This window comes from Fundulus heteroclitus, chromosome 16, assembly GCF_011125445.2.
Source record: "Fundulus heteroclitus isolate FHET01 chromosome 16, MU-UCD_Fhet_4.1, whole genome shotgun sequence".
Classification (NCBI taxonomy): Eukaryota; Metazoa; Chordata; class Actinopteri; order Cyprinodontiformes; family Fundulidae; genus Fundulus; species Fundulus heteroclitus.
In genome coordinates this window covers 23,833,206-23,860,733 of record NC_046376.1, presented here as the reverse complement: position 1 = coordinate 23,860,733, position 27,528 = coordinate 23,833,206, and the positions used below count along the sequence as shown (strand labels likewise).

The 27,528-nt window shown below is 41.2% G+C and overlaps 1 protein-coding gene across 3 annotated transcripts; it reads left to right on the top strand.

Moving 5' to 3' along the window:
• The first annotated feature begins 1,345 nt into the window (after positions 1–1,345).
• On the top strand, positions 1,346–27,443 carry rhot1a (ras homolog family member T1a). 3 transcript variants are annotated; one of them, XM_012872386.3, is made up of 20 exons: positions 1,346–1,757; positions 5,832–5,890; positions 6,029–6,110; positions 6,628–6,671; positions 6,757–6,810; positions 7,282–7,334; positions 7,615–7,723; positions 9,443–9,544; positions 11,643–11,741; positions 11,859–11,967; positions 12,044–12,164; positions 14,523–14,607; positions 14,726–14,871; positions 15,018–15,118; positions 15,226–15,356; positions 16,671–16,754; positions 16,874–16,996; positions 17,089–17,291; positions 19,999–20,121; positions 26,532–27,443. In XM_012872386.3, exons 1-20 carry the CDS (start codon positions 1,721–1,723, stop codon positions 26,647–26,649), a joined length of 1,983 nt encoding a protein of 660 aa, XP_012727840.2. In that variant the 5' UTR covers positions 1,346–1,720; the 3' UTR covers positions 26,650–27,443. The 3 variants fall into 3 exon arrangements, with proteins under 3 accessions (XP_012727840.2, XP_036004067.1, XP_012727842.1); XM_036148174.1 differs by lacking the exon at positions 19,999–20,121 and having other exon boundaries at positions 6,631–6,671; XM_012872388.3 differs by lacking the exon at positions 19,999–20,121 and having other exon boundaries at positions 1,347–1,757.
• Positions 27,444–27,528: the final 85 nt, after the last annotated feature.

The window sequence follows — 27,528 nt, the reverse complement described above, 5'->3', positions numbered from 1 at the left end:
CAGCTTCTCTGTATGCAGTCATACATTAATTAAACATTTAAAGTAGTTCTTAGTATGAAAGCTAGGTCACAATTCTGATTTTTTTTATAAAGCTGTTGTTTGATGCAGAACCAGTTATTTGGAGGCGCCCCCTTGGGGTGTGTACAGTACGAGCGCTGTAAAAATTGTGGCTGTTGTAGAAGTTAATTTTTAATGCTCAGACAGTGATTCTGCACTAAATCAATTCGCAGGTTTAGATTAGACCTTTGAGAGCCAATGCATGATGGAGGCTCCGCGGGAAATTCAAGTTAGGGCCTCATATAACCTCGGTTCGACTTTGAGAGGAGCTTGATCAGGGCAGTAGTAAATAAAAATCTTATCTTAAAAATTTAACTATAAAAAGGTCTCTGCATTTAACCCATCCCCACTGGGGAGCAGTGGGCTGCCACTGTAGGGCGCCCGGGGAGCAGTTGGTGGTTGAGGGCCTTGCTCGGGGACCCAGAGTGCAGGTAGCTGGGATCGAACCGGGCACTTGCATCCTTCTCAGAGCGCAAGCACGCTGCTCTAACCAGTCGGCCACCACTCCCACCAATTGCTGCGTGTCGTTGGTAGACTACGTCGAATGCAAATTTTATATTCACAAATGTAAAATTGTTATGATTAAACCCTCACGTATCTCTTTTTTAAAGGAAGCAACAACTTATTTTTCTACATTGTCCTCCTCCAATAACAAAAAGGCTGTTAAAATCTTATCTTTATGCTCTAAATTTAAAGTCATTATGTAATCCCTTTACATGCTTATTGCTTATTATTTATTGCTATTTTTACTTTATTCAGTTAGTTTTTGTTTATTTATTTTTAATCAAACCCCTGGCAATTGTTCATAGGAAATTGTACTTTTTTCTGTATTATAAAGCATTTTCTAATAAAGCTTAATAATAATAAAAAAAGGTGTATTTCCAAAGCTGGACGCCAGAGGGCAGCACAACAACTTTATATATAAGCGTGTCATGGACAAATAAAAAAAGTTAACGCGGCAGATTTTTGAATTTTGACTTTTTAGAAAAGTAACGCTAAAATAAGTGATTGTTAGCTAGATAGCTCTAAATGTAATTGCTGATTATTGTAAAACCATAACAGATTTTAACATGTCCTTCATAACCCAAACTACAAATAAGATTTTGCACATGTGACCCGCGTTTGAAGATCGTCCATCACTAGGGGGCGCTGTGATGTCAAGAAATCTTAATAATAAAACAAATAAATAAATAAAGTCGAATGCTCCAGGTGTATTTCCAAAGCTGGACGCCAGAGGGCAGCACAACAACTTGTCATCCTCGGAGGGGCTCAGATGAGTTTTGTCCTTCTCGGCTCACCGTAGTAGCCCGGTGCTGGAGGTCGGGCATGCTCCCGAAAGCTTCCACTGCGAACTGATCAAACTGGCGCGGAGATGAGCGCGATTGAGATGAAAATACACACAAACCAGATCCGGGAACGCTTCTAAATCGCGTTGTTGCCGAGTGGACACGCTGCGACGTGACGCAAAGCGTGACGGGAGCGCGGAGGAGCTTTGGGAAGTGTCCGTCCGTTTTGTCCTACAAAGGCGGCGGTTGTTTGACAGCGGGAGGGCCCAACGTTAGGAAACCGCTGCGGCTGGAGAGGGAGGAAGAGGAGGGAGGCTTTCCGAGGACTCCATGAAACAGTGAAGAGTCGTTTCTGCCCCAGGGAAGCGAGCTGAATCATGAGGAAGGACGTGAGGATACTCCTGGTCGGGGAACGTAAGTGGCAGATGGACGTAATCAGTAAATATGGCAGACTGCAGGCTCCTGCTAACTGAGAGGGGCTCATCCAACCCCTGAGGATTATACAATATGAAGATAAAGTTATTATTGAGGAGCCTATTGTTGTTTAGTGCTGACTGTTTAGAGACCCACTCTTATCAGGACTGGAAATGCTGCTAGGTATACTCGCTAATATATTTAAGATTTGTGATATTTGTCAATTTTCTCCTCATTCGGACGCATTTTTTATTTTTTAAACCATAAATCGTGGCTCTTTTGTATAAACCCTAATGGATCGGCCATTATTTTGTCCACTTTCTGTCAAACAAATTTATTTTACATAGCGTTACAAGCATTTTAAAGTGTCTCAAGATCCTAAATGTAGGTTAAAAGATTGGAACTAGCTGTTTGTGTCCCTTAATTAACAGAGAAGAATCTGTGAAACGTTGTCCAAGGATCACAAACAAAATCCCATTTAATAATAATAAAAAAGAAGATATATTGATGGGAAGTATTGAAAAAAAACTTTGAATTGTCAGAATTTTTGTGGTTAAAATAAATGGCTGTTAATTGACTTGTAACAATGCTTTTATCCAATCAGAAGGTCACGTTAGTTGCTGAAGGATATGTTCATCATAACAGCAGCTGAAAATGTTTCGTTGTGAAACAAAGGGGCATGTTGTAATATTTCTTAAATGATATATTTAAATTCTAAAATTGAGTTAGTCTGTTTCCCATGTTTTTGCGTAAACTGAACATTGCGCAGTCTAAGAAAGCACGTTCTAAGGTATCAAATTGGTTATTTTTGGTGTAAATTTACGCCTAAATACGAGGTAACAGGCTGTAAAGATGAACTAAATGCATAGTGAGCAGGGCTGTGTTTAAAAAAGAATAAGCGATTTTCCTATTCTGAAATTATTTTCTTATTAATTCCTAAAGACTGATTCATATAACCAAATATTAATAAAAAAAAGCATTTCCACAGTCCTTACAGCCACCATTAACTACTAATATTTTATTAATTTGCTGTTGAATGTTAATATAACTTTTTTTTTCTTAATACCAGCTGTCCAATTTGAGATCAGATTGGATGAAACGGAATCGATTCTAAATCTTAAGAATCAGAATCGAATCGATTCCTGAGATACGAATTGACGTCCAGCCCTAATAGTGAGCACTGTTTTCGGGATTTTTACGTTATCAACAAGGATTCTCAAAGCTGCAACCAGCCAGAGCAAATAAACATCAGTTTTTGAAGTGGAGCAGCAGCCAGATTAGAGCACAGATTGCATCCCTAAGATTCACTGCCAGTAACACCTATTCTGAGTTGGGCGGCACTTTTATTTTTTTATTACAGATGCACCGATCAAGCCGTTTCCTGCCGATACAGATTTTCACTTATTCTGTTGATTCTAGCTGATTCAGATTAATCAGAATGGATAGCCCTAACCTTTATCTGATTCTCATTAAACTGAAATAAGTACATCAAAGTACATGCTGTTTGTTATGCTGTTATACACTAAGAATAGATAATGGTCTTAGTTTTGATGCATTTTGAGGAACAACACACTAAACATTCAGACATATTTGATCTGATCATAGCCGAGCTGATAAAAGTAAAATGTTCTATTTCCTCTTTTGGGCTCAATTTTTTTTTCTACTCTTCTTGCAAGGATAATAACAGCCAGGTCTAATATCTGCTAGGCTGTTTTAATAAGCTGCACATTTGTTTTAGTTTTAATGATTATGTTAGAAAAGCAGATTGAACGCTTCTAACCTAAATGTTCAGCATATTGTGTGTTTAATCAGAACTAAAGTCACAAGAAAACCAAGTTATCTAGTTTGTATTTAGAGAAAGGCAAGGCAGAGAGCATATTGAGCTGTTCCTCTCCACTGTCGCCACATACTTGCTCAGTGATCACTGCTGGGTGTCCTTAGATGGATAACTTTTAGTCAGATGGCATTTAATCATCATCTAACCCTGATTTTAGTGTACCGTGGTTAGAACTGAATTGTTCCCTATATAATTTGATCTGAACCGGACTTTATGACTGTGTTGTATCGTCTAAATTTAAATGGGATAATTTGGATTCTGGCTATAGATGTGATCTGCTTGGTCTTGAAAAGTGTCTTAATTTGGCATTATATGCACAAACTAAAAGGGCAGTTTTCACATTACTTGCACTAAGCTCTAATTAATGCCAGAAACAGAAAGATAGAAACACATCTGTTACAAATAAGTTATAGATTTCTTATGAGTATTTGCAAAAATGTCTCACAGGCTTCCTTTGATTTGGCAAAGCCAGCAGTAGTTGGCACACGTTAGCTCTACTGGGTCAGAAACCCGTCTTTCTTCCTCCAGAACGTCGCCGGTGTCGAATCACGTCCCACTAAACTTTACTCCACCTGCTTGGTTTGTTGTTTGTTCTGCCGACGCGTCGCCATAACTATTTATATGTCACCGCTGCGTTTGGCGAGCAGGACGGTTACTGAGAGCGGGGCAGCCAGACGCTACGTGACAACTGAAGTGTGATGCGAAGCGCGAGAGATACCCAGCTGTCTGAGAGGCACAGGGCCGGACATCCAGCTTTTTTGCATACTTTTAGCATTAGATCGCTTACTTTCTTGATTTAATGGGATTGCAAGCACAATACTCGTGGTTTCTGCGTTGCATGTTAATTTAGTTTTAGCGTTTTACGCTAGATCTACGTCTATAAAATGGTCATTCCCATAACAGGAAATGAGATAAAAATTGTAAATCTTCGGCAAAGTGAGCACAAAAACATTAGAAATGTTTCTCTTTATTAATCTAATGAATAAATGTTTTTTTTATATACTTTTTAAATATTTGGGTGTATTTATTTGTGTTTGCGTGCATATGTAGATGTTATGCATGACCTGCGAATGTGGCCCCTGTAGGGCTGCAGGTTATGGGGGGGAAATGCGATGTTGTTTGTGAATGTCGACATGACTTTGCTAAATAAACAAGTATGAAACAGAGGTGATGGTTTTTTTTTTTCTGCTTTGGGCCCAGGCGGCCAGTGATCTCTACAGTACGTGAAAAAACACTAAATTTATTATTTTCATCGCAACAACATGGTTTTTACTGGAGAAAAGTTGCTTCTGGTTTTCTCTTTGGCAAAAAAAAAAAACACCTTACCATATTTTTTGGACCATAAGGCGCACCAGATTATAAGGTACATTAAATATTCTTCCTATGTGTGTAATATCGCTCCTCACTGCAAAAAAGGGAACTAAAAATAAGTAACATTTTCTTGAAATTAGTGTAATTTTTTCCCCTTGATCTGAGCAGGTAAACAAGACTATTTGCCAATGGAATAAGATTTTTTTTTTTACTTTAAAATAAGAACTATCCATCTCCATCATTGTATTTCAAGTGCAGGATATCTAATTATCTTATTCTAGGGGGAAAAATACTCATTCATTAGGAAATTATTTGCCTGCTCAAATTGCTTACCAAAGTCGTACTTACACATTTTAACAGATTTTTGAGCGCATTATACCACATAATCATATACGAGGCGCACCAGACTATTTTTTTTGAGAAGTTTTAAGGATTTTAAGTGCGCCTTATAGTCCGAAATATACAGTAGCTGTAGTTTCCTAAAGCATTTCCTGTTCCATAAAACAATAAGTGTCACCAAATATGCTACTGGCATAGACAGGCTGTGTGCCTGGCACCTAAATTATACACAATAACATTTATTACAGCTCAAGTAGTTCTTTGGGAAATTGATATTGTTAATTTAGCTCAGCGATTTTTTTCCTGCATACTGTTATTCTGGGAAATTTCCATTTCCAAGCTAAGAATTCAAGCATTCACCACTGGTCTTATGGAGAGTTATTGAGATGGAGATCTCCTTTTTAAAAGATACGCAACCTTTTTCTAAGTGTAATGATGGGGGGCAGTGTTTGCCTTTTAATGTGGTAAATCTGCTTCCTGTCACTGCACCCGTCATCCAATCCTGTCTGTATAAACGTGCTGTTGTGTAATTAAAAAAATATTTATATATAAAAATGATGAGTGGTTGCTTTCTTTTTGCCCTGCAGCCAAGGTGGGGAAGACGTCGCTGATCATGTCTCTGGTTAGTGAGGAGTTTCCTGATGAGGTTTGTACCAACATGCGGTCAGATGCTGTTTAATTTTGTCCCACTTTGACCTTTAGGATGTTCACATTATACGCACACATTTGTGTTTTTATCAATTTGTTGCAAATAAAACAGTTTTACCTGTGCTCTGTCTTGCAGGTTCCTCTCAGAGCTGAGGAGATCACCATCCCAGCTGATGTGACCCCAGAGAGGGTCCCCACACACATCGTGGACTACTCTGGTAACTCTGTCCACACACACACACACACACACACACACACACACACATACACACACACACACACACACACACACACACACACGCACACACACACACGCACACACACCCTTCTTTAAAATACAGTGTGAGGACCGTGCCTTGACTTCCATAGACAACCCTTTCTATGGTTTAACCGTGACCCTAGCCCTAACCTTTACCATGTTTAACACTCTAAAAAAAGCTCCTCACTTTACATCAAAGATCTCACTTTACTAGTAAAATGAGCAAAAAATGTTCCTGCTCAGCTGCAAGTACAACAACAAAAACACACAACTAGGAAAAACTGTAGAAACAACCAATATGTCTCTGAAAAAAGGCTCCAGGTTTAATCAGTGAGTTACTTGTTTAATGTTTCTACTTTGTTCCGATTTTGGAACTTTCCAGAAAGATTTCAGCTTCTGCAAGCAAAGCATGTATAATATCAATAACAGGCGGTATGACAAAACATTTCACTGATGTTTAATTTAATTGTATTCAGAAGCAGAACAGACGGAGGAGCAGCTGTATCAAGAAATCTCCAAGGTAGGTTGGATTTCATGCTCACCGGATAATCTGAGATTATTTATTTTTCTGCGTCCGGCGCCAACGTTTCCGTTTCTCTCTGAAGGCAAACGTGATCTGCATCGTTTACTCCGTCAACAACAAGAAGTCGATCGAAAAGGTGAATATAATTTCTGCCGACACTCGGCACAGTCAGAGCTACAACATGCTTAGAAGCTCCTCTTCACGTCCCGATATGAAGTATCAGAGCCGATCAGTGCATCACTTCCTGCTCCGTCTAGAAAAACCCGCCATCTGGTTTATCACAATTATCGTTCACTGCTCCACAATAGAGCTGAAAATAAAATAAATGTATATTAATGGACGTGTCTCAGCTGTGACACCATTTTAAAATAAAAAGCAACTCAGTCACGACTTGGAACAACAGCAAAGTGGATAATTAGGTTTAATTAGAGCTACAATCAGTGCCGTCCAGTAAGTCAGTCATGGCGTTGATTTTAATCACTTTTAGAAAAAATTGACTCTGATCGGGATGGCTGACGATTTATTGGGACATCATTATTAACAAAAATGAATTTCTTGATCAAATGTTTACATTTGCAGAGTTTAATTCTGTATTTTTCCCCTGAAGGTGACGAGCCACTGGATTCCTCTGATAAATGACCGAACAGATAAAGACAGCAGGTGTGTAAACGGCACAGCAACACGAGAATAACATTTATTTTTTCCCCCCCACTCTTTCGGCCTTAGATTACTTTCTTTTATATTGATTGACTTTTCAGTTAATTTAATGTCAGAAAGCATTTTAAACGTTTCTTTTTTGTGGTTATCCATATGTAATAACACCAGAACTCCCTTAAAGCGACGTCAGCACAGATTTAAATCTTTACACACAGTTTAATTGACAACATTATTGAGTTGCTGGTTGGTTTTGTTGTAATCGTCTCTTTAATAATAACTGCAGGGTGCCGCTGATTCTCGTGGGGAACAAGTCGGACCTGGTGGAGCACAGCAGCATGGAGACCATCCTGCCCATCATGAATCAGTACCAGGATATTGAGACGTGTGTGGAGGTAGGCAATCTTCTCACCAGGTGACGACAATAATAAAGGCTGCAGGATCGGGCTTAATAACACCAGGGTGATGAACCTGTGAGACAGTGATGGTTGGTAGAGGACCGGCTAGGTCCAGAGATCAGATCCTGACTCCACTCGCATTCTGGCCGAGTCATCAACGGGTTTATGTTACCGAGTCCCTCGCTCAGACCCCCCCTGGCTCTCTGACGGCTGCACTGATAGCACGTTGAGTTAGAGGCTTTGGCCGCCGTCCGTCTGCATCGCTGCCTTTAAGTCAGATTTCTCTCCCGTCACACGTCCGGGCACGGTCTTTTCCTCTTCAGGCAGATCGGTTACAAGGTTAGGGGAGGTACACGAGGAGGACGTGAGAGACGGCGCATACACACAGCTGGCACAGATTTAGACCGTCACACCTTGCAGTGTTTTTTACTGCGGCCTCAGAGTTTAGAGAAGATGGTTAGGATCCACAGCTTGGAGCCCCGGTCCAGTTTGTCAGACGTTTATCTGCTGAGGATGTAGGCAGCAGAGCTTCTGCTCAGGTCGCCACTCAGCTGTTAAACAGACACGCAACTCAGATTACCAGCTGTAACTCTAAAAGCAGGATTTACTTTATCAACCGTGATGTGGTGGCGCTCTGTTAAATGTATGTATGTATGTATGTATGTATGTATGTATGTATGTATGTATGTACAGTATGTACAGTATTTATGTATGTATGTACATACAGTATGTACATTATGTATGTATGTATGTATGTATGTATGTACAGTATGTATGTATGTACATACTGTATGTACATTATGTATGTATGTATGTATGTACAGTATGTATGTATGTACATACAGTATATACAGTATGTATGTATGTATGTATGTATGTACAGTATGTATGTATGTATGTATGTATGTACAGTATGTATGTACAGTATGTACGGTATGTATGTATGTATGTATGTATGTATGTATGTATGTATGTATGTACATACGTACGTATGTACGTACAGTATGGATGTATGTATGTATGTATGTATGTACATACGTACGTATGTACGTACAGTATGGATGTATGTATGTACGTACAGTATGTACAGTATGTATATATGTATGTATGTATGTACAGTATGTACAGTATTTATGTATGTATGTACATACAGTATGTACATTATGTATGTATGTATTTATGTATGTATGTATGTATGTATGTCTTTAAACTGTAGGGACAAAAATTCTCATGACAAATAAAATCTTTAGGATAAATCATTAAAAAAGTCAATTTTTTTATAATTTGCATTTCTGTTGCACTTAGATGCATTTTTTGTAAGGTTTGTCAAAATAATCTATATATTTTTAATAGTTGCCTGTCAAAATGATGAAAATTCTAAATTTGAAAAAGATGTGGATGATAAGAATAAAACACACACACGCGTAAAGTCAGTAGATATGTGTGACTAGTAAGGAGATTAAGAATGAAAACATGGATTATCAGAACAATGCATTAGTATCATGTGGCCGAGTACTTTGAATCGCCTTGTTACTGATAAGTGCTATATAAGTAAACTTGCCTTGCACGTGTATCTCCATCATTGCATCTCTGTTGAATCTTAGTTTTCATCCATGCAGATTAGTAATTTTGACATTTCATGGGGTTTTCTTTCTTTTTTTTTTTTTTGTTGTTGCACAAAACCTACTTTTTGTGTTCCTTTTTTGTTCCTCTTAGTGTTCTGCTAAAAACCTGAAGAACATCTCTGAGCTGTTTTACTACGCCCAGAAGGCTGTCCTCCACCCAACCGGACCCCTGTACTGCCCCGAGGAGAAGGAGGTAAGCCGGCTGCTGTTTATTCAGCAGCAGAACATGTTTTAAAGCCTGAAAGCAGCTGGGAACCAGAACACCGGTAGGTATTTCAGGGCTGTTTTCCCTCCGGGCATTTTGACAGACCAGACTTGTTGCATCTCTGTGATTGTTATCAGTAAAGCTTGCGCTCTTCCTGCTTTGGCACAGCTTCATGTCAGCTGGGAAAGGATCCGTTTATAAAAGTGGAAAATGTGTCAGATCAATGTCACCAAGCCAGTCATCTGTGGCTTTCTGAAACTCCTCTGAGGCAAATCAGGTTTTTAACTTGATGAGGCAAATATTTATCCAACGTGACGTGAGAGCTTTGAACTTTATTAAACGTCTTGGGAAAAGGGGGTGGGGGGGGGGTGGGGGGGGGATGCAGATTTGTCAAAGTGTTGGTGCAATAAACCAGCTCAGAAATAAAAAACACTAATTGTCTAAGAATTAACCCTATAACTTCAAATGTATCATTTTTGATACAAATATTTCTGAGACCTCTTCCTCTCCAACTAAGTCAGTATTTGTCTGAACTTACAATTTATAAATTAATATATTTTACACCCCATAGGAAAATGTATTTTTTTGGTCTAACGTAAATTTGAAAGCCTGAAGTTTCAGTTTTTAAAGCAACCAAAAATTATTTTCTTTTTTAAAAATGTGAAGTTCCTCTCAATTACCTGCATCAGGCTTTGAAGGGTTGAAAAGTCGGTGTATGAAGGCTTATTTTGAAATGCAGCTGTCAGTTTTGTGGCTGACGCTTTGACCAACTGATACCAATCTCAGGCAAATTTTGATTTCTCTTTTATGGCTATAATAAAGAACGATACAAGAGCAGCATTCAGTTTTGTTTTTCTGGTCTTCCCAGTGAGAGCGTTCAATGATCCTTTGAGCAGTGGAGGCGTCACATTGTGCAAGAGAGAGCAGTTGTCTTAAAACTACTAATGTTTTAAAACAAAGTTTAAATGAATATGGTATTGCAATTTGAAATTGTTTTAAGAATCCTTATATTAGCGATTAGTGTGTGTAACGTTACTGAAATTGGGCTGAGGTCATCTGCTGAAAGTTTGGCTCTCTCTTGCAGCCATGCTCAGGGAAAAAAACTAGTTTCTTTAAACATCTCCTTAAATATCTGTGCTTCCTCTCACTAAATTTATTTCTCCAAGAAAATTGTTAACATAATTTTTTTTCCCTTAGTGATGACTTCTACACTGAAGAGGGTTGTAGTTACTCTCTTTCATCTGTTGATGCTTGGCTGTTGGCTGTGTGTTGTTCTCTGGTCAGAAAACCAACTTATGCTTGAGATCCCGGGCGGCTGGTCGCCTGTAAGAGCTGATCAAGCAGAAAATGGTCTTATTCCAGTCTGCGGCTCATTTCTCGAAGCATCTCTGGATTCATTGTCAGCCTAGTTGCTTAGTAGCTGTTTAGGCAGCTGCTCTCACAAAGTCAGTGAAAGTCTGCCACGTTTTTGTGTTTTCTCCATGAGTAATTAACACATTTATCTCCATCTAAAGACGCTTTCAACCTTTTGGAAAAAAAAAATAGTTTTTAATAGTTTATTACAGGCTATATCCTGGTAATAAAAGACAGACAATAATCTTGTTTTTGGGATTCACTGCCAAAAACGGAAATAAAAATAAGTAAAATTTTCTTTAAATGAGTGCATCTCTCCTTGATCTGAGCAGGTAAATAAGATGATCTGCCAATGGAATAAGATTTTTGCACTTAAAATAGGAACAACTCATCTCCATCATCTTATTTCAAGTGCAGGATGTCTTATTTTAGGGGTCAAAAAGCGCGTTCCATTGGCAGATAATATTATTCACCTGCTCAAATCCAAGACAAAAATACTAATTTTAAGAACATTTTACTTATTTTTAGGTCCATTTTTGCAGTGTTGTTATGCCATTCTAACTGGAGGCGCCAGAAAACAAAGAGAGACTCAAAAACTAGAGGAAGGAAATGAAGTTAACCGCTGTTCAGATTTACAAACAAGTCCTATATTTTCTGCTTAAACTTTTAGTGGGGAAACCTCAACTTTAAGTGTCTCCACATTGAAACGTGTGACGTTTTCTCTGTGTTGCAGCTGAAACCTTCCTGCATCAAGGCTTTAACGCGGATATTTAAAATCTCGGACCTGGACAACGACGGGATCCTGAATGACAACGAGCTCAACTTCTTTCAGGTAATGATGATCGTCAGAGCTGCAGAGGGTAATATGAGCTTAATTAAAGGGGCGGGTTGAGGCACGAACGAACCCAGTGATAAAGGCTCTCATTGTCTTGCTGCATTATGCTCACAGAGAACATGTTTCAATACACCTCTGGCGCCGCAAGCCTTAGAAGACGTGAAGAACGTGGTCAGGAGGAACATGACAGACGGAGTCAAAGATAACGGGCTCACGCTCAAAGGTCAGACGAGGCTCCTTTGGTTTTCTTAACCCCTCATGTCAGGTTCTGAGTGATCCTCATCACCTCGTCGTTGCAGGCTTCCTCTTCCTGCACACTCTCTTCATACAGCGAGGTCGACACGAGACCACGTGGACGGTGCTGAGGCGGTTCGGATACGACGACGACCTGGAGCTCACGCAGGAATACCTGTTCCCTTTGTAAGCGCGCACGGAGAGTCCACACAAAACGACCAAATATAAACCCTCCAATACGACACGGCAAAATTCAGCTAATGCTTGGTTTGCTGCTGGCAGCGGCATTCATTCAGCCTTTATTGTGAAATTTTAGCGGGCAGTAGTTTCTAAACTGTGTATGAAAAAAAGTTGTTTATGTATTGGGTTTAGTGAACTATTTGCTATTAGCTATTAAAACTAATTAGGGATTTTCAATCCATCCATGCAACAAGAAGGATTAGCGACATCTGTCTCCGGCTCATTCAGGACGATCTCTGGGTTTTACGAAGCCTTAAGGCATGGGTGTCAAACTCATTTCTATATGGGGCCACTTTGGCATCATGGAGTCACTAAATGGGTCGGTTGCACATGTATAGATGATACTTTTGATTTCATACTTTAATTTCAGTTCACATAGAAATATAAAAAAATGCACAGTAACATAAAAGTAGCACCTTAGAATCAGTTTATACAGTTTATCTGCAAACAAAGTTGTAAAGTTGCAAACAAAGTTGAGTTACACTTTAAACTCTCATCGTTCTTTTGGACATTTCTGGGTTGTTTTAGTGTATTGTGGGAAAACTGACGTCTAGTGGCATGATGCTGTTACTACACAGTTAGAAAAATTAATATTTTCTACAGGAGGCACAGTTTTAGCCACTTTATACAACTTAAAGGTATACTATGCAACCGGGGTTGATTTTCCAGCGAGGCTCCCCCCAGAGGGCGAAAGTAAAACTGCACTGTCGTAAAGATGCTCAGCTGTTCTGGTTTCTCCGTCAAGCCAGGCGCGGTTGTTTTGAGCTTAGCAGACAGGCGAACGCAACGAAAAGTAAAAAAAACGGCAGTACAAACAATGACTAACACAGTGAAGGTATGAACATCAAGCTTCCCGCAGCGCTATCTTGGCGAGGCGGCCGCCTCGCCAAACTCACGCTACCGCCTCGCCAACATAAAAAAAAAAAAAAAATAATAATAATATTTTAATAATAATAATAAAAAAAACTGCATGTTTATTTGACGTTAACACGCGGTTCTTTGTTGCTTTTGCGCGTGCATATAGTGAATGGCAGGGCAAAAACACATGGAGTTCTCGCCGTAAAGCGAGACTTCTGTGTGTGCGGGCTGTGAGCTCTTGCAATTGCAAGTGCTGTATTTCCCCCACAGACCACCAGGGCGGCCGAGAAAACCTTTGTTCGACCTGAAATGACTCATTTAATCATCCAAAACGGTATGGAACACATTAATTAACTGAAAAATGTTGCATAGTATGCCTTTAAAAGGATATATGCCTCTACTTTATGACACAGTATGCCTTTTTTGGCTCTTGAGGGCCGGAAAAATTGCCTTGACGGGCCAGATTCAGCCCACGGGCCTTGAGTTTGACACATGTGCCTTAAGGGATGCAGGCGTCCGTCCGGCTGTCATTTCTGCATCATCCCCCTGACCTCCTTCCAGTTAGATTTGCATAGAAAAAAGCAAAAGCTACAAACTGCAGCAGCTACAAATGCCGCTGTGAATCTTACTGAAAACACCACCGCACTTCTCTGAAGAAAAAAAATCGGCAAATCAATCCTTATGTTCTGAAGGCGCGTTCACAGTGGCGTCAAAATGTCGCCACTTTAGCTTGCTGTTGCTCGCCTGACATTATCGCCGGCTTTTTGCACAGCGGGCAACAAGCCAGAAATACAGCAGTAAAGTAGCGCTGTCTAGTGAGGCTTTCACCTACCTGACCCTCCAGCCTCCTCACTCACTTTTCTCCAGGCGTGGTTTATTTTGGACTTGTCTCGGCAGGAATTATCGGTTGAGGCCGACCGCAGACCGCCACTATCAGCTTTTCTTCCATGTCGAATGAAAACTGCTTAGTCTCCGCTGCAGTCCTTCACCCGACGTCACAGCCACATTCACTTCCTGACTGGTTGCAGCAGCAACAGTTCATCTTTTTCAACTACAGCAACTGTCGCTTTGCATCCATCGCAGGTTTCCTGTCACTTTTGACTTGGCTTTAATTGCCAAAATCACAAGTTTTGCGTCGCTAGAGTTGCCTCTGTGGCCTCGCTTGGCGTAGCTTTGCGACACGTATGGCTCCTGTGCGTAGAGAACGCACCCTAATGCAAAATCTTATTTCAAAGCATAAGCGCAATTCAGTGACTCCCTGTCTCCTCGTCTGTGTTGAAACGACCTCATGGCCGATAAGACCTACCAGCTGTCATACATTTCCCTGTCCTGTTTGGTTACTGGTGCTGCTTTATGTGACACAAACTGATCCAGAGTCCATCTCTGCTTTGACGACTCTCGGCGGGTCAGCTGCTGAGCTAACGTTTGTGTCCGTCTCTATTTCAGAATAAAGGTCCCGCCGGACTGCACCACTGAGCTGAACCACAACGCTTACCTCTTCCTGCAGAGCGTGTTTGACAAACACGACAAAGTGAGCGTTCATGCAAAACACGGCAGCTTAATTTGCTTAAGCACTTTTGCCTTATTTAGCTCAAGATGCTCTCCTGGTTTGAGTGCATCACGTTTTTGTTGTTGTTGGTCTAATGCAGGACAGGGACTGCGCGCTGTCCCCAGAGGAGGTGAAGGACCTGTTCAAAGTGTTTCCCTACATGCCCTGGGGTCCAGATGTCAACAACACAGTGTGCACTAATGAGAACGGATGGATCACATACCAGGGATACCTCTCTCAGTGGACGTGAGTGGCTTTCTATTAATACACGGACACAGATGCTGTCTCCCAAGTTTATTTAACCCAAATACCTTCACAGAAGGTCATGCGCCAGAGATTTAGAGCACAGAGACTTTCTAAGTACTCGTTTCCTCCCCTTTTTCTTCTGACAGGTTAACAACATATCTGGATGTCCAGAGGAGTTTGGAGTATCTCGGTTACCTTGGATACTCCATCATCTACGAACAGGAGTCCCAAGCCGCTGCTATTACTGGTAACTTCATCTAAATGACCTTAGCTGCCATAAAACTATCTATCTAGATAGGTTTTCACCATGATTGCATTATTTATTTCTGTTTTGTGGCTTCGCTCCTCCCTCAGTGACTCGTAACAAGCGCATTGATCTGCAGAAGAAGCAAACCCAGCGCAGCGTCTTCCGCTGCAACGTGCTGGGGGCGCGCGGCAGCGGCAAGAGCGGCTTCCTCCAAGCTTTCCTCGGCAGGAACCTGCAGGTCGGGCAAAACGTGTTGTTTTTTTTCCTCTCAGACGTATCACATGATGCACTGCGTTTCTGACGCGTTTGCAGGTTATTTTTTAATGTTTGTACGAAGCACACGTTCTGAATTACAATCGATGTCGATAACTGGGTTCCTACACAGCTCTGAAAAGTCTGGATGTAACTGTCATCAGTTTCCAGGGGTTGAAAAAATAAAACCGAGAGGACATCCTTGGGTATCCAGACTTGTTCTTTTCATTTTCTAAATCTACAAAAAAAATATACAATTAAATAATTATGTTCATGGATTTCATATTGATTTAGATTCACAAATAGGTTTCAACATTTAATTTTAACCTGTGAATTTTGGTTTTCCACTTATCAACTGGAATACCCTGGTTAGAAACTCAAAACCAGGCAGTTTGGACTATAGTCAACTTTTAAGAGTCTACATTTAGTGTTGGATTCTCCAAACTTTATTAAGAAGAGCGAGATTTACAGATTTGGTAAAAAAAAAAGGCTCATTTGTTTTAATTCAGATGCCAAATAAGCAGAGAAATGTCCCTTTACCAGTCATCATTTTGTTTCATGATTTGTAAAACCTTTATATAATAAGACCCAATTACTGTTCAAGCTGTTAAAAGTCAACATTTTAATATCAAGAATTTTCTCAATCGCGAAAAGTATATAATAGTGAAATTTGAAATAGACAGGAGCCCTGAATAAAAATAGAAAACATCAGCTGCTGCATTGATTGTGTGAATGAATGGATCCACCAGTGTTAAAATGCTGATGTCCAGATTCACACCATGAAGTGTCAGAGTTTACAGCTCCTGGACCTTTAATGTCTCCTGGATACATTAGTCTTATTACGAAATCTAAACAATACACTAGTTTAAAACGGTTTCTGCGCGCAGAATCCTCGCTAATTGTGGAGCCATGATTTCACGCTGAACGTTTGTGAAAAAATATTCTATAAGATTTATGGACATTTTTAATACATTTCATTGAGGAGAATATGATTTCTCTACTAAATATAACCGTACTGTTTATTTTGTATTTTTCCATATTGTTCAGAGTGTTTCTTAGTAATGTTTACCCTGGGATGTCAATAAGATGTGACCCAGCGGCTCATTGCCGCTCTTCAAAACGGCAAAGACAAGAGAACCTTTAATTCAAGTGAAGCAAATGTCAATAAGAAAATAGCTTCTCTCTTTACACCCGCCCACATCTACAGCAGTAAATAAACGGTTCTAGGATACAACACAACCCCCTTTTAAAGCCAAATGCTTCTTGAAGGGATAATATTGACTAAATTGTCCACCGGCAGAGACAGAGGCGGATCAGAGAAGACCACAAGTCGTACTACGCCATCAGCACCACCTACGTTTACGGTCAGGAGAAGTACCTGCTGGTAGGAACCTTTTTATTTTGTAGGATTACTCCTGAACAATCACTTTGTGTTAGAGCATCAGTGCGGGCTGACCGTTAATCTCTGTCTGCTCCCTCCGTTGTCCGCTCACCCCCCCTCAGCTCCACGAGGCCATGCCGGACTTCGACTTCCTGTCTGAGGCCGACCTGGCCTGCGACGTGGTCTGCCTGGTGTACGACGTCAACAACCCGCGCTCCTTCGAGTACTGCGCTAAAGTCTACAAGGTGGTTTCCGTCAGACATAAAAAAAAAAAAAAACCCTCTTAATGACTTTGCGCTCTTCTAAAAATGCATCCTTTTCCCCTGTTTTTGCGCAGCAATGCTTGATAGACAGCAAGACGCCGTGCGTGGTGATCGCCGCCAAGTCCGACCTGCACGAGGTGCGGCAGCACTACAGCCTGTCGCCGCACGACTTCTGCCGCAAGCACAAGCTCCACCCGCCGCAGCCGTTCACGTGCAACACGACCGAGGCGCCCAGCAAGGACATCTACACCCGCCTCACCACCATGGCCATGTATCCGTGAGTATTAAAGCACCAATCGCACCTTTTACACCTCGCCTAACCTGTCGGGCGGCTTCCTGGAAGAACAGCGGAGCTTTAAAGACTAAACACCAGGGTCTGTGTACGGCAGCAGATGACGTTCAACCACGCATCCCAGTAAAGCGCAGACTCTCTGTGTCTAGTCTCTCATGAAGTAAAGTTGAATAATTGTGTTTAGTCGTGGGAGTCCCTCTAAGCCCCGATGGGTGTTTGGAAACTAATCGGATCTGAGAGCTTAGGGTCCGTCAGAGTGGATTGCGAAGCACTTAAAGGGATGCGCCCGTTTAATCTCATTGTCGCAGCTCAGTATCCCGTTCCTTAAATACCGAAATCACACAAGCTGCTGAGTGTGAGCAGCGGTTTCATCCCCACGACGGATGCTCTTCTGAATCCAGCCAGGCTCGGGGACGTTGGAGGAGAATCCGTTTCAGCCGTTCGGCAGATCAGCAGGCAGACCAGCAGGCAGACCAGCAGGCGGTCCGCTCAATAGTTAGGATCTTGGTCGTGTATTTGAAGTTTTTAAGTTTACAGCCAACAGGTTTTTGAAGACAGTAATTTTCACGTTATCTGAATTTTTGCCAAATAAATGAACCTGCTGTGACCCACGTGGCGTCTAAAATGTCCTAAAATAATAAAAGCATCTTTTATTTCCGCAGCATAATCTCACACAGGGAAATTGAGTGGAATCCAGTTTTTAATTTGAGTATATATATATATTACATTTACAACCCCTTTAATGTGAAGGTGGCAAGCAGTTTTTCTTTAATTAATGCTTTATCTATTAGCTGCTGGCCAGCAGGCTGGACTGTGCGCATATTTTTCTTGCCACCAGGAACGCTGACTATGATGCTTAGGGAGGTAAAAAAGCTCATTTTTAGAGAGCTGCAGCAAGGAGGGGGATCCGTCTTCATGGCAGCTAGGAAAAAGCCTTTTCTTTCTACCATCATTAATAACGACACCAACAAACACCCACGTTTTAATTTAGTTTTAGTCTTTTGACTAAAAGCACGTTTAATTGTCTTTACAAATAAACTGGCCTTGCCTAAAAGCTGATCCTATTTTAACCTATTTAAGTCGTTATTTTATGTTAATCAACTTTAAGTCGATTTAAACCTTTAATCTAATTTATTTCTGCTGTTCAGGGCCTTTTTATCAGAGGATGAATTGATATAAAAGTTACATTTGCATTATATACTTCTCAATATAGAAAAAAATACACATTAGCATTTACCATTTATTAAGTTTATGAGATTAGAAAATGGGTTTATCTGCTACGCTGCATCCGGACTTGTTCTATGTGGACACTAACTTATTTCCATTATTAAAAATGATCTCTACTAATGCAGCTCCCATATTGTTGCTGAATATTTCAGCTTTCACCAACGTTTTCGTCTCCTTTTTAATTAGATGCTAAAACAGTCATAGTTCTGCTTATTCAGGAAGAGATTTTATTTAGTTTTCACCTCCTCTTGATCAGAAAAAAACAACAACTTTTTGACAAAAACTGTAAAAACAATGTTTCAATTAAATGCCCACTGTTAAGTATGGTGGAGGGTCTGTGGTGCTGTGGGCTGTTTCTCCTCGATAAGGCTCTGAAAACCTTGTTAGAGGTCATGTCGTCCCCAGAAGAGTTTAAAGGAACGGTTTCTAAATAAAAAACTAACCGTGGGTCATCAGAGTGGCTCAGAGCAGATGGCCTAATCTGAACAGATGGATTAACAGCAGGGGTACCAATAAATGTGCCACTGGCACTATTATCTTAATTTGTTGTTTCTCCTTTCTGAATAAATCTAACAAAATATATAATGTTTTTCTCCCATTTTTAGAGGTTACTGTGCTGTGTTAAAGGATGAATTTATTTAAAGCTGCACATATTTATCAGGGGCACCAATGATTGTGAACAAAACCAATCAAAATGTCTTTATTGCGCTAAGATGTTACATTTGTGACTTTTTAAAGTAAGACTAATGTTATATAGGACATTTTAAACCTTTTGCAGTTTATTTTTACTCTTCTTTAGTTTATCTTAGACCTTTTCTGTCCAGAAGGATGTCTGGAAAGCTGTGACTCTAATGACCCACATGCAGAGTTGAGCTGCATGTATCTTGTCAGTGTTTATGCAAAGGTAGTGCAGCATTTTACTAAATGATTGCCGCCGCTGCTGCTGATATAAACACTTCGCTCCCCTGCATGCAAAACATTAACAGAAGCTGTGTATTAATGGTAAAGAATGCATATAAAAACAAAGCTTAACCATGGAGCTTTAAAACCGCCCGGCCCTGTGGTAATGACCCGCTGAGCTCGTTAGAGGAAAACACGTTAAACTTCCAGAGCAAAATCACCTTTTAGGAGGATCTTCATGTCACAGAGCTCACTGTTTAAGGTTTTCCCACCGTTTGGTGTCTTTTTTGTTCATAATCTGTCTCCAGTCCAGTCTCCAGAAAACTAAACAACCATTTAAAACGGCCGACATGTCCATTTTCCACATTTTTCTGGTTCTCCTCCTCAGAACTTTGTTCTTTATTTAAACAAAGTGTCCGTTACCAGTTATCTTTGGATTAAAATTAAAGACCTGCACTGATCTAACCCCCCCCCCCAGCCCCACCACCACCTCACTGTATGCTGTTTGCTGTATGTTGTGTTGCTCTGGTGGTGAATCCACGCATTTCTTTGTGTCTGTCCGCAGCCACGCCCGCCTCCGCTGCATGTGTTCCAACAACAGGTGCACTTATTGCCTGTGTCAGAACCTCCTCAAGTTGGAGCTGCTGCGCAGCGTTAAGGCCCAGCTCTGCAGGGTCGTTTACAACAGGTTCCTACACTGATCAAGCTGTAGTCTTTTCAACTTAGACTCCCTGCTCTTCCTCTGAAGCCTCTGCTGACAGCGATTGCTCCTCTGCTCTCCCCCAGCTCCTGGCAGCTGTCAGCTTTACTCTGCATCTCCACTGCAGGAACAAAAAAACAATGTTATTAGTCGCCGAACAGGGTGGTCGTCTTTGAAAATTCGATTCGTAGGGTTGAAATGTGCTGACGTAACTTTATAATAAACCGATAATGTCCGTTATGTTTTGACGGCATAGTTGTAGCCCGTGGAGTAGTATTTGCGCTGAAGTTCTCAGGTGCGAGGAAACAAAAAATAAAAACGCCAACCTATTGAAAGTCTCATTATTCCTGTTAGTGTTTTGTCATTTTAAGCGAGCGGTCCTCATGTAATGGCTCGGTGTTGGATGTCTTGGTTTCTGCTGCAGCTCCAGCCGGCCGGGCCGCTCTCTGCTCAGCGCGGCGCGTCGCTTCGCTGCCCGTCTGCGTCGGCTAACACCCAGGCCGCTAGCCAGGGAGGTACCCGTGTGTCTGCGTGGGCGTGGCGTGTCGCATGGTGCATGATGGTGCAGCTTTGGTTACGCACAGTGTGAGCACTGCATTCAGACTGAAGTTAGGGGAATCATGGTGTAAAATGGAAATGCACACCCGTTCACATGTCTTTAAGCCTATTGGTTATGATTCTGTCCGGACTAAATAGAGGCTCTGGTGCCTTTTTTGAACCTAAACGAAAGGAGTGGCGTTTTATGGCGTGTGTGGATTAGGATGACAGTGAAGCTCATCTCTGACAGATCAGGGAGCCGTTCCATGCCTGTGTTCCTGCGGTGGATTTGCAGACTCTAAACTCTTGACTTGTTTGCAGACAAAATGAGAGAAACACAGCCAGTCTTTGCTGTTTGCGTTTCATTCACTCTGAAAACTTCATTTTGTTTCAGCAGGTTTAATTTCTCATTAGACTGGAAAATCCAACAACACTTGGTTTTCTGCAAATAACTCTAGACGCCTGGCTAATCGGTTTGCTTCGCTGATAAAATTTGACGTTTTCAGTCTCATTTTGTCTTCTTTTTTTCATGCTTAACGCTGAAGCCTTGATACACAGGGGACTATCATTTCTATTTTAGATGTTAATTGGACATAACCAAGTTGCTTCTGTGTCCTCCTGCGTATTAAGGCCTAATAAATGTGATTGAGAGGCTATTTGAAATGAAAATGTGTGTTTTAATGTATCTGATTGATTTGAACTGCACCGATCACTTTCATTTCATCCTGTGTTTCTTTTCCTCCCCCCCGTGTCTTTAATTTCGCCTCCTCTCTGTAGGTGTTCGTATTCGTGCTTCTGGCTGCCGCTTTTCCTCTTCCTCTTGCATCTCTTAACCTTTTTTTAACACCTGGGGCTCTTTTTCAGCCTGGCTCGCTCAAATCAAAGACATGTTGGTGCTTAGTGAAACGGCGCCATCTACTGGTGCCTGAGAGGTTTCATCTCTCTCTCTCTCTGTCTCTGTCTCTATGTTGATGGGAGTGTTTTGAATCTGATGGGAGATTGGTTTCATGTAAGCTGTGGGATTGTTTCTGGTAAAACGGACCCGAACGGGACCAGACCGTGCCACGTTTCAGTCAGTGCTACCCTTTTTTTTTTGTTTTGACGCCTCCCCCTTATTTTTCTTCCCAGTTATTAAAGCGGCTGGCACGGATCGTGTAGCTAGATTATCACAACCATCTGACCCAGAATGAATAAAGGAAATATTTAGAGTTTATTAAAATGTGACGCCAGGACAGCCAAAGTGGTCAAAGAGATGAATTGTATAATGGAGAGAATAAAGAGGGTTTATCTGGGGACAATGTTAGTTGTTTTAAAATGGGTCATCGTTTCCAGGCTGGCTGCTGTTTGGTGTGAGCTGGCTTTATGTGTCGTGTTTGTGGAGCTTTTTGTTGTTCTAACTCTGTAAAGAGATGTGCGGTCTGGATGGAGCTGGGTGAATTATTTCATTTTTTCCCCCCCCGTTTGTCCTATTATTTCTTATATTTAAAAACAAAAGTCTGAATCAGTACGTCTAATTCTGTGTTTTGATCAATTTTAACTTGAAGATTTTAAATTCCTAAATAATGCTAAACATTTCAAGGATGTCTACGTCTGAGTCTGCTGCCAAATACTGTAGAAATTAACTTTTTAGACATGTGGTAAAATGAAATCAGTCTTTTGGCTTTCTTACAGATGTAAAATAGATACAAAAAAACTGCTCCAGAAATACTGAAATTAGCAATTGTTGGAAAATAATTATTTTTTATCATAACCCAATTAATTTTATTTTTTAACAGTGTTATAATTAAATGTAAAATCCATTTAATATGAATACGGTATCAGCGACGTGCCAGGCATATTCATATTTGAAAACTGTGAAATCTCAACCATGACAGTATTAATATCAACGGTTAAAAAGGATTTGCTGGGTAAAAGGTAAATATTTTCAATTAAGTATTTTTTTGTAAAAATATTTTGTGGTAATTTGGAGGTTCACTAATGTTTAATGTTAGTTTCCTTCTGTTCCTCATATTATAAACTAAAAATTTCTATCTGGGCGACCGTCGAGTGGAGTGAAAGCTGACTCACCGGCCACTTTATTAGGTACACCTCACTACTATCAGGATGGTCCATTTTTGTTCTGCTTTAAGAACTGCATCAAGTTCGATGTGGCAAACATCCCAAAGAGATTTTTGCTCGACATTGACAGCCTGTTGCTGGAGATTTGTTTGCTCCACCATCCATGACGCAAATATCCCGTTCCACTACTGGATGGAGACCCGATGACCGTTGGAGGCCATTGGATCACAGTGTTACGTTCAGTAAACTAGTTTAGGAAGATTTGAGCTGTGGGATGTGGTTCGTTATGCCGCTGAAAGTAGCATGTCTGTCATAAAGGGACAGACATGGTCATCAATCATCCTCAGACAGGCTGTAAATAATACTTAGGGGCCCAAAGAGTGCCATGAAGATATTCCCCAGCCTATTACACCACCGCCTGCCTAAAACATTGATAAGGCAGGATCCATCTTTCATGTTTATGCCAAATCCTGACCGTAGCATCTGTTGCAGCAGAAGTTGCCATTAATCTGTTTTCAGTCTGTTATCGTCTGACTTTACTAAGTCTGCGGGAATCGTAGCCTCAGTTTTTTCTTCTTAGCTGGCAGAATTGGCCTCCCTGTGTGAAACTTCTGCTGCTGTAACCAGTCGGGTTGAAGTGTTGTGCTCTTAATACACCGGCTGTAACTAGCGGCTGGTTTAGCCGCTCTTGCCCTTTCATCGTCTCAAACCAGTCGGCCCGTTCTCCCGTCACGTCCCACACCAGCGAGCCATTTTCACCCATAAGACTCTCTCTCTCTCTCTCTCACTGGATGTGTCTTCATTCTCCGACCAGCCGCCTGAAAGACGGACACGCACACGAGAATCCCAGTGGATCAGCATTTTCTAAAATACTTAGACTAGCCCGTGTGGGAACAAAATCCACGGCACGTTCAAAGTCCCTTAAATCCCCATCCGGATGCTCTGTTTAAACCTCAGCTAGTCAGCTTCACCAGGCCCATTGAGTTGCTGCTGTGTGATTGGCTGAGCTCCGGCTGGATTGGTGTACCTAATAAAGTGGCTGGTGAGTGGTAGTACTGGGATGCAGAGTGCTAGCTCACATATAAAAGGCCACCAAATATTGCATTCAAGCAGTCTTTAGTGATCAGTATACTGCATGTACTGATATCGAGATGATGCTGATTCAATAAACTGTTTTGTGCAGCTTTGAATTACAGCAAAAATTTGAGACATTACCATGGATGTAAGCCCATTTTAATGCTACGTGTTCCTTCATAATAATAATAATAATAAATAACAGGTATGTCACTAATACTCGTGGCCCCAGTCAGTATAACTGCGGTATCTCCCAGCTTCCCCTGCTGTGTGCCGTTTGTGTTTGTGGGATTGCTGCTGGGCTGGGTGGAAGTGGCTTTGGACCTCCTGCCGTCAGGGGGGGATTTCAGACTGCTGCTACAGGTTATACGGTCGTCTCCATCATGGAGGAGCCCAGTTAATATGGAGGCCTCCGCCTGAGCAGCCAGCTCCTCCACGAAGGTAAAGAGAGAAACCACACCTCCAGAGTTTCACCGAAAACGAGCGCTCTGGGCGTCTTGTCCAGAATTGTTACTATTTTAGGTTGAGGCTGATTTAGGGCTTTTTAGTCTGGTTTCTCTTTTTAAGCTTACAGGAAACATGAGTTGTGGTGTGTTTAGTTTGACTATGCAGCCATGTTTTAAAAAGAAGAAAAATTGTCTTTGGTTTTCCTCTTCTTGCCCTTTTTGCTCCTTTACTGCAGTCTGTTTAGTTCATAGCTCACTATTGCTTGTATTTGGTTAACATAATCTTAAACAGCTCTGGAGGCATCACAGAGGATAATGTGCTGAGATTTTTACGTATGAAAGTTTCCACTCCTTTTTCAAATTGAGAAATGTAGTTTTCAAGAATCTTTTCATGTTCAAACCTGCTTTCACTAAATAATGATTGGCTCTGAGCTCCTGTAATTAAGGCATGCTAGGTGTCTAGAAACAAGGGATTTAGTCCGGCATTAAACTCTCAAAGCTTCACCTTGAAAAAAAAAACAAGTTTAACGTGATCCAACTGATCTTTAAACCAAAAAATCAACTCATATTCAGGCTGTTCCTAAAATAGTGTAACCCTAGCTATGTTTACATGTACAACATTTTACGATCGGATTAAAATGTATTCGGATTAAATAATCAGATTGTACCATTTATATGGTCACACAATCAATGAATCCAATCGTAATGTGTGTATATGCACCTGGCTTTATTCAGAATAGAACCACTATGACATGCATGTTATCAAATTCACCTAAAAAACACAAAAGAAGTACTTCCATCTTTGCTAAACTTCAAAAATAGTAAACAAAGCAGTGTTATATGAGTTTGTTTGTCTTCAGAGCACCCAGGCTGGACTTGCACCAGGTTCTGATTACTGCCACTCTCCAACGCGGAAATACGTCACGTTTACGTCTACCGTTTACGTCTAACTTGAGCCTGATGAGCGTTTATATGCAGGTTGATCAGATAATCAATCGACATAAACCACCCCTCTCATTCGGACTATAATTTTATTCTGATTGAGCTTAATCCGATCATCATATTCCGATTGGCTTGTTGACCTGACGCATTTTTATTCCGATCGGCTGTTTATTCCGATTACTTTTGTCCGTGTAAACGTGTAGCTATAGATTATCTCTGGCTCATTAGTTATTGTTTGTAGTTGTACCTGTGTGATTTATTCACAGTACATTGATTAAAGCAGCAAACAGGCGTAAGTCAGAGGCAAGCGGAATTAACTCAGTATTTTTCTGAAGATGTTTTGACACCTATCCAGGAGTAATTTTCGGCTCCTCGCACTTGAGCAACCTGCAGTTGGAGCGCTGCTGTTTTTAAGCACAAGGAGGCCCATCCTGCTTGGCGCTTTCCTAGTCAGATTCAAACCAACAACCCTACCGTCACGTTTCTGGGTCATAAGAAGCTATTGTGTGGTGTGAGTGGAGTACTGGGCCACCTGAATCACGATGAGGCTGCTGCTTTATCTACAGGTTGCTCAAGAGCGAGTCGCTATAGAAATGACGACGACTCCTGGATGGGTGTCGAAATGTTTTTGCAAAAATGATATTATAAAATTATATTTGATTACTTAGGTTTAGATACATAGCAGAGCTGTTGCTGAATTAAATTTCCTTGTAAATGTCCTGACAATTGCATATTCTTATTGTTGTTTTATTAATAGATTAACAAATGTACACCAAGCCAACATTAGCAGGTTAATTAGGCTATTTTTCCCCAGTGGCTAGCCTGGAGTCAGCCATAAAAGAAGCTCCTAGCTGGCTGACCGTGGATTTAGAAGAGTCACCTTAATAAGATTTATAGCAGCTGTCAAAACCCAGAGATTAAAGATGAACAAATATTCAGACTGTTTATTATTATTATTATTATCATTAGGTTAGATTTTTTTCAGAGATTCCTCCAGGGCTGCAACAGAAATTGCATATTTTAATAAAGTTTTGTAGTTAGATCTGCTGCTTTTACGACACCAGCCTGTTCCTCACGCTGTATTTCCTCATTGTCTGACCCCGCACTTTAAACCAAATGTCAAAACAAAGCGCAAGCTTCCACTTTCGCTGGGATCTCATTTTCATCCTCTACAGCTAAGGAAAGTCCCCTCCGTGGAGCCCCCGCAGCTTTGCTTTGTCATTTGGCCGCTCAGGGGAAACCCATCAAGGCGGCAGGGTTCCCCATTCGCGCTGCCCCCGGTCTGCCCTGCTGGGTGGCGGTTCCGCCCTCACCTCCTCTTGTGTCTGTCCTCCCTCTCAGGCACATGGCCCAGGCGGACCTGAAGAACTCCACCTTCTGGCTGAGGGCCAGCCTCGGCGCCACGGTGTTCGCAGTGTTGGGCTTCGCCATGTACAGAGCTCTTCTGAAGCAGCGGTGATGGGGCAGCAGGAGGCGGCTGCTTTAACTCCGGTCCTTTTTGTTCCTTTCTACCTGAGAGACATAAAAAAAAAAAGAAAAAGAGACTGCCTGAACAAGCCAAACGGGCTCATGGCCTCCAATCCACCTCTCCCTTGTCTCTCAAAGCAACACGAGCGAGAAACAAACTTTTATACGATTGTGGTTCATCCGGATGTTGCAGGCAAACGGACACAGTTTGTAAAGGCATTTATTCTGGGATCTTTTTGGTTAATCCGTTAGTAAAAACTGATTTATCTCAGATAATCCGGCCCTGTTTTAATCCTCAGGCCCTCGTTTAGTTTAAAGAAAGAGGCAGCCAAAATGAAACACTGCAAAGGGACTTGAATCTGTTTAACGTGTATGCAGTATGTCACGTATTTATGTAAGACTTTTAGGACCCGTAGAGAACATCACAAGGCAAACGCAGCATCAGCAGGAGGCGAACAGCGTTACATTTAACACCGACATCATGCACTTGTTTCATTTGAGCGTTAATTTATTAACCCGATTGTTTGGAGTGCACCACCCACAACAGATTGCTCATGTATTTTTGTATGTAATATTATTGCTCGACATTTCTGACTGCTTTTTATTTTTCCGGTCTTCAAATAAAGCTTTGACCCTCCTCTTTTTCTTTTCTATTTCTGCACCACAAGCAAACGATTCTGTTGATAAGACCACCACCTCCTCCCCTCCCTCCTCAACCTCTAAACATGTTATATCTCTCCATCTTCTTCTGCTGCAGCGTATTTACAATAAAGACTTGTACGATCCGGTGCTAGCTGTGTGTTTGTGTCGAGTAAGTGAAACCACAGTTGCATTTTGACCCCGAATGCTGCGAGAGATTCATCTAGAAGCC